The sequence below is a fragment of the Physeter macrocephalus genome, chromosome 15 (genome assembly GCF_002837175.3).
Source record: "Physeter macrocephalus isolate SW-GA chromosome 15, ASM283717v5, whole genome shotgun sequence".
NCBI lineage: Eukaryota > Metazoa > Chordata > Mammalia > Artiodactyla > Physeteridae > Physeter > Physeter macrocephalus.
In genome coordinates this window covers 80869629-80876739 of record NC_041228.1, presented here as the reverse complement: position 1 = coordinate 80876739, position 7111 = coordinate 80869629, and the positions used below count along the sequence as shown (strand labels likewise).

Below are 7111 nucleotides of genomic sequence, written 5' to 3'. Positions count from 1 at the left end.
GACAAAGTGAGAGAGTGGCATGGACATATATACACTACCAAACGTAAAAAAGATAGCTAGTGGGAAGTAGCCGCATAGCACAGGGAGATCAGCTTGGTGTTTTGTGACCACCTAGAGGGCTGGGATAGGGAGGGTGGGAGGGAGGGAGATGCAAGAGGGAAGAGATATGGGGACATATGTACATGTATAACTGATTCACTTTATTATAAAGCAGAAACTAACACACCATTGTAAAGCAATTATACTCCAATAAAGATGTTAAAAAATTTTAAAAAAAGAAAATGTACAAAGAACAAATGCTGGAGAAGGTGTGGAGAAAAGGAAACCCTCTTGCACCATTGGTGGGAATGTAAATTGATACAGCCACTATGGAGAACAGTATGGAGGTTCCTTAAAAAACTAAAAATAGAATTACCATATGATCCAACAAACCCACTACTGGGCATGTACCCAGAGAAAACTATAATTCAAAAAGACACATGCACCCCAATGTTCACTGCAGCACTACTGACAAGAGCCAGGTCATGGAAGCAACCTAAATGCCCATCGACAGATGAATGGATAAAGAAGATGTGGTACGAATATACAATGGAATATTACTCAGCCATAAACAGGAACGAAATTGGGTCATTTGTAGCGTCGTGGATGGACCTAGAGACTGTCATACAGAGTGAAGTAAGTCAGAAAGAGAAAAACAAATATCATGTTAACACATATATGTGCAATCTAGAAAAATGGTACAGATGAACGGGTCTGCATGGCAGAAATAGAGACACAGACACAGAAAACAAACATATGGACACCAAGGGGAGTGGGTGGTGGTGGTGGTGTGATGAACTGGGAGATTGGGATTGACATGTATCCACCAATATGTATAAAACAGACAACTGATAAGAACCTGCTGTATAAAAAATAAAATTAAAAAAAAAAGCTCACTCACAATCTAATTCATTTCTCTCTCTCTCTCCAGTGTAAAATAAGTCACTTTGTTCTCCACAATTTCTCACCTTTAAAATGCCTTCAAAAAAAGAAAGTGCTCATTCAACAGGCAAAACAATAATGTAAAAGAAGAGTGAAGTCGGAAGACGTCCACTGCCTACTTACAAGACTTAATACAAAGCTGGGGTCGTCAACACCGGGAGGTACTGACGTAAGGATTGACAGAAAGACAAATGGAACAACAGTCCACAAATAAACCTCCACACGTGTGGTCAACTGCTTTGTGACCACAGTGCCCAGGTAAGTCGATGGGGAAAGGAGTCTTCACCAAATGGTGCTCGAACCAAAAAAAGGGGGAAAAAATCAACCTCAAACCTTACTGTACATCATACACAAAAACTAACTCAAAACGCATTATAAACCTAAATGTAAATGTTAAAACTATGAATTACAAAACTCCTTGTGGAAAACTAGGAGAAAATCTGCAACCACAGGACAGGTCAAGCTTTCTTAGGGCATAGAAAAGAGGACCAATTGGAAAACTGGTAAATTGGACTTAAACTTTAAAAGTCCGGCTCTTCGAAAGATACAGTTAAGAAAAAGAAAAGGGAAGCCATAGAGAAAAACTATTTGCACTATTTTGAGAAAAGGGTTTGTCTCCTAATTGTATAAAGAACATTTACAGCTCGTTAATAAAATGACACACAACCTGATTTCAAAGCAAGCAAAAGATGTGAAGGAACACTTAACAAAACAAGACACAAGAATGGCAAACCACGAGAGGAAAAAAAGATCAACAGTCACCACGGAAATGCATGCACAAGACTGGAATTTAATTTTCTGCATAGAAAGAATTTTAAACAGTACCTGTTTCAGAAAAGATTCCAGAGCTGAATAGGCAGCTTTTTTCAATTCCATATTTGTGTGGCTACACCATTTCGACAATATTTCAAATAAGGAAACGTAGTTGTCCAGGAGGCAGGTGCTAAACTGAGATGCATGCAGGGTAAATATGGACAAGCCAGCTGCAAATGTAAAATACATCACATTTAAATTAAGGCAACAAAGGGTGGAACAAAGAGCTAAGAAAAAGCTTCAGGCACACGTCAAATTAAAACTGTGCTCACAAAGGAGGCTCCAGTACCCTTACTCCAGGGACCCAGTGGTCCCCTGAGACCTCTGATGCCTCCATCCTCCATCTGAATCGACAGGCCCGTGACTCCCAAAACAAAGGTCAGAAGTAGGATCAGGGTTTATTCAGATAAAGTCAGAATCAAACAATCTGGATCCCCTGAGAGTTGCTCTGAAGAGATTTTTTCTGCAATCATGTGATCTAAGCGTGACCATCTCAACCAGCGCCCAAGAGGCCCCGTCATAACCGCATGGGAGCCTCACAGGTGTCATTGCGCTGACTTTCACTCACAGTTTAAGCAAACGTTCACTCAATGCATTAACTTAATAATCTGAAACATTCTACATCATTAAATATAGGATCTTACCCAAAGGCACCGCATATCTCTTCAGATCAATCTATTAAAAAAAAAAATTTACCATCAATGTTTGACAATCACAAGGCTCAGCTGAAAAAGAATTAGAGGAATATTAAATCTTACCTGAGGACAGATTGCCTTTAGTGCGAAATCAAAAATCTCCCTTGAAGTCTGGGGATCTGGGGAAACACAGAAAGCAGCCGCTGTCACACAGCATAATAGTATCACGTGACCAAGCTCACAAGATGTTAAAACTTAACAGCTCTGTTCCAGACAGCACGGCTCCTCCTCCCTCACCCGTCTTCATCCGACTGACCCTTCAACACTGTCCCGCTTGGGCTCTGACGGCGACTGGCACTGCCTGTGCTGAGCTGGACTCTGCTCTGGTCTCTTGGGGTCAGCCTCCTCCAGAGGAGCCTCCCTCAGGCATCCTGCAGGCCTCTCTGCCCAGGCTCCCGAGCTGACCCTGCCCACACCCACAGCTGTACATATCGTGTCTCGGGAGACTGCCAAGGCCGCGTCCTGAGGTCTCCTTCCTCCCACAGGACCCGGTCCTATGTGGCGCGCGCACGCTAAGTGTGGGTGCTGCACAGCGGCCACGGCTAGAAACGTCCAGGACGAAAGGCCAGGTTCTGGCCCGCAGCTCAGTAACCAGTGGACGGACTTCAGCTGCTCGCTGCCACCAAGAGCCGCGGCTCTCGGTGCTGCACTAAAGCACACCTCAGCCAAAGCAGGCAGGCAGACGTCGTAAACATCAAGGCCCAGACCTGCTCCTTACAGAAAAATCACGGCGCAGAAGCCCCTCTCACACCGACCCCACATTCCGTGCGACCTCACCCCTCCCCAGCACCCTGCAGCAGGCAACCCAGCTCTCGTGAACCCGACCACAGCCGGCAGCCTGGACGCCTGGGAACCCACCACTCCCGCTGCCTGGAACGTCCTCCCCAGCAGGCCCCTCGCTACCCTGCCGGCCTCTGCCTCTCGTCACCTCCCCACAAAGAACCATGGGCTGTGCACCCCCTCCGTCTCTGCATGCTCAAGACCCCTACTCACGGCGCCCAGCGTGCGCACACAAACGCAGCCTGAAATCTGCGGAGCGTGCTCCTCGCCTGTCCTCTCGCCGCACTGAGATCGCGAGGGCAGGAACCCGGGGACTCCCAACTCTGAGCCCAGCGCCCAGCCCATCACTCTTCAGACAGAAGACACCCAGGAAAGACATGCTCTATGAACAAACGTATGAGTACTGAGTATTACCGCCTGAAGTCACATAATCACAGCGTGACCATAAACTGCCAATTTTAGCCTCAGATCAACGCTTAAATCCCAGTCCTGCCACGTGCTGGTTACATTAGTTTCCTGTCGCTGCTGTAACCAATTATCACAAACTCAGCGGCTTAAAACAACACAAACTTATTACCACACAGTTCTGGAGGTGAGATATCTGAAACCAAGATCACAGCTACAAGTTGAAAACCCTCTAAGAACGCCCTGAGGACCAGCAGGACAGACCTTGCACAGCTGAAGAAAGAAAGTAGCAGCCACACAGAGGGGCCAGAGCAGTGTGGCCGGCTCCCCCAGCACTGCGACCGCAGGGTCCGGACCCCACATCAGGCTCCCCAGCTGGAGACCCTGCACCCACAAGATGAGCCCCCAGAACATCCGGGAGAGCCAGGGGACTGCAGGGAACGAGAGCCGCTCCCCCCAAGGCCCAGCACAGGGGCTGCAGCTCGAAAAGCGCCTGGGTCTCCTCTCCCATGAAGGAGTGGCATGGACTAACTCCAAATCGTGTGCCAGAGGAGCAGGGCTCTGCTGGTACGTTCTCAGGGTCCCCAGGGGCTGGCGGGCACCAGATGCCGGCTGTGGGGGCCGTGGGAGCCCTGCCCTCCACCAAGCTGGCTGGGTACCACCAGTCCCTTTCTGACTCCCCATCTTACCCGTCAGCCCCACTCACCCCACCCGGTTTCAGCTGCAGACCCACCATGGCCTGCGCTCCTCCCAAGCAGCCCCCGCCCCACCAGTCCTGGTGCGTGCCCTCGGCCAGCACCGGAGCCCCTCCAAATCCACCCCTGCCAGGACAGACACCTCTGGCCAGCACCAGCATCCCCCAACGTGGCTCCTGCCCCAAGGGCTGGCCACACACACCGGAGCACCAGCAATAGCTGTACCCAGGCCTCAGAGCCCAGCGCACACAGTAGCGCACAGGAGGCCAGCACGGCCCGGCCACACAGGGGACGCTCCTGGGGCACCCGGCTCCAATGCAGTCTGGGGGCACTGCACTACCGGGCCCCACGGGGCACCTTCTATACCAAGACCAGGAAATGCAGCTGACCTACCAAATACACAGAAACAAACACACACAATCAGGCAAGATGAGGAGCCAAAGGAACATGTTCCCTCCTGCACTGCTGACTTTCCGGGAAAGCAAACTGCTGCAGCCACTGAGGAAAACTGTGCAGAGGTTCCCCAAAAACTCAAAAATAAAACTACCACATGATCGAACTACAATCCTGCAGCCTGTGGAAGGAAAACCACATTCACGGAAAGACAAAATGAAAAGGCAGAGAACTATACCAGATGAAGAACCAAGACAAAACCCCAGGAAAACCACTAAATGAAGTGGAGATAGGCAACCTTCCAGAATAAAAATTCAAAATAATGACAGTGAAGATGATCCAGGACCTCAGAAAAAGAATGAAGGCAAAGATGGAGAAGATGCAAGAAATGTTTAACAAAGACGTAGAGCAATTAAAGAACAGAAACCTAAAAGAATTAAAGAACAAACAAACAGATAAACAATACAGTAAGTGAAATTAAAAATACACTAGAAGGAATCGATAGCAGAATAACTGAGGCAGAAGAACGGATAAGTGACCTGGAAGACAGAATGGTGGAATTCACTGCCGCAGAACAAAGACAAAAGAATGAAAAGAAATGAAGACAGCCTAAGAGACCTCTGGGACAACATTAAATGCACCAACATTCACATTATGGGGTCCCAAAAGGAGAAGAGAGAGAAAAAGGACCCGAGAAAATATCTGAAAAGATTGTAGTTGAAAACATCCCTAACATCGAAAAGGAAACAGCCACCCAAGTCCAGGAAACGCACAGAGTCCCAGGCAGGATAAACCCAAGGAGAAACATGCCAAGACACATAATAATCAGATGGACAAAAATTAGAGACAAAGAAAAATTATTGATAGCAACAAGGGAAACCAACAAATAGCATACAAGGGAACTCCCATAAGGTTAACAGCTGATTTCTCAGCAGAAACTCTACAAGCCAGAAGGGAGTGGCATGATATGTTTACAGTGATGAAAAGGAAGAACCTACAACCAAGATTACTCTACCCAACAAGGATCTCATTCAGATTCGACAGAGAAATCAAAAGCTTTACAGACAAGCAAAAGCTAAGAGAATTTGGCACCACCAAACCAGCTGTACAAGAAATGCTAGAGGAATTTCTTTAGGTGGGAAACACAAGAGAAGAAAAGGACCAACAAAAACAAACCCATAACAATTAAGAAAATGGTAATAAGAACATGCATATCAATAATTACCTTAAATGTGAACGGATTAAATGCTCCAACCAAAAGACACAGGCTCGCTGAATGGTAATAAGAACATGCATATCAATAATTACCTTAAATGTGAACGGATTAAATGCTCCAACCAAAAGACACAGGCTCGCTAAACAGATACGAAAACAAGACCAATATATATGCTGTCTACAAGAGACCCACTTCAGACCTAGGGACACATACAGACTGAAAGTGAGGGGATGGAAAAAGATATTCCATGCAAATGGAAATCGAAAGAAAACTGGGGTAGCAATACTCATATCAGACAAAACAGACTTTAAAATAAAGAATGTTACAAGATACAAAGAAGGACACTTCATAATAATCAAGGAATCAAACCAAGAAAAAATATAACAATTGTAAATATATATGCACCCAACATAGGAGCACCTCAATACATATGGCAAATGCTAAATAACAACCATGAAAGAAGAAATTGACAATATCACAGTAATAGTAGGGGACTTTAACACCCCACTTACACCAATGAACAGATCAAACAAAATAAATAAGGAAACAAAAGCTTTAAATGATACATTAAACTTGATCACAAATCAAGCCTCTGTAAATTTAAGAAAACTGAAATAATATCAAGCATCTTTTCTGACCACAACGCTATGAGATTAGAAATCAATTACAGGGGAAAAAAACATAAAAAACACAAACACATGGAGGCTGAACAATACATTAGTAAACAACCAAGAGATCACTGAAGAAATCAAAGAGGAAATCAAAAAATACCTAGAGACAGGGCTTCCCTGGTGGCGCAGTGGTTGAGAGTCCGCCTGCCAATGCAGGGGACACGGGTTCGTGCCCCGGTCCGGGAAGATCCCACATGCCGCAGAGTGGCTGGGCCCGTGAGCCATGGCCGCTGAGCCTGCACGTCCAGAGCCTGTGCTCTGCAACAGGAGAGGCCACAACAGTGAGAGGCCCGCGTACCACAAAAAAAAAAAAAACCTTCCAACAAACAAAAGTCCAAGACCAGATGGCTTCACAGGTGAATTCTATCAAACATGTAGAGAAGAGCTAACACCCATCCCTCTCAAACTCTTCCAAAAAACTGCAGAGGGAGGAACACTCCCAAACTCATTCTATGAGACCAC

At 46.3% G+C, this 7111-nt stretch overlaps 1 protein-coding gene across 1 annotated transcript in view; it reads right to left on the bottom strand.

The window, feature by feature from the left end:
- Positions 1-7111, bottom strand: part of PRKDC (protein kinase, DNA-activated, catalytic subunit) — a 164736-nt gene that overhangs the window by 144536 nt on the left and 13089 nt on the right. Inside the window, exons 8-10 of the mRNA XM_024127082.2 lie at positions 2553-2608; positions 2439-2469; positions 1807-1964 (exon numbers count right to left, since the gene is read on the bottom strand). Of these exons, the coding sequence (XP_023982850.1) occupies positions 1807-1964; positions 2439-2469; positions 2553-2608 (245 nt within the window). The remainder of the gene's footprint in view (positions 1-1806; positions 1965-2438; positions 2470-2552; positions 2609-7111) is intronic.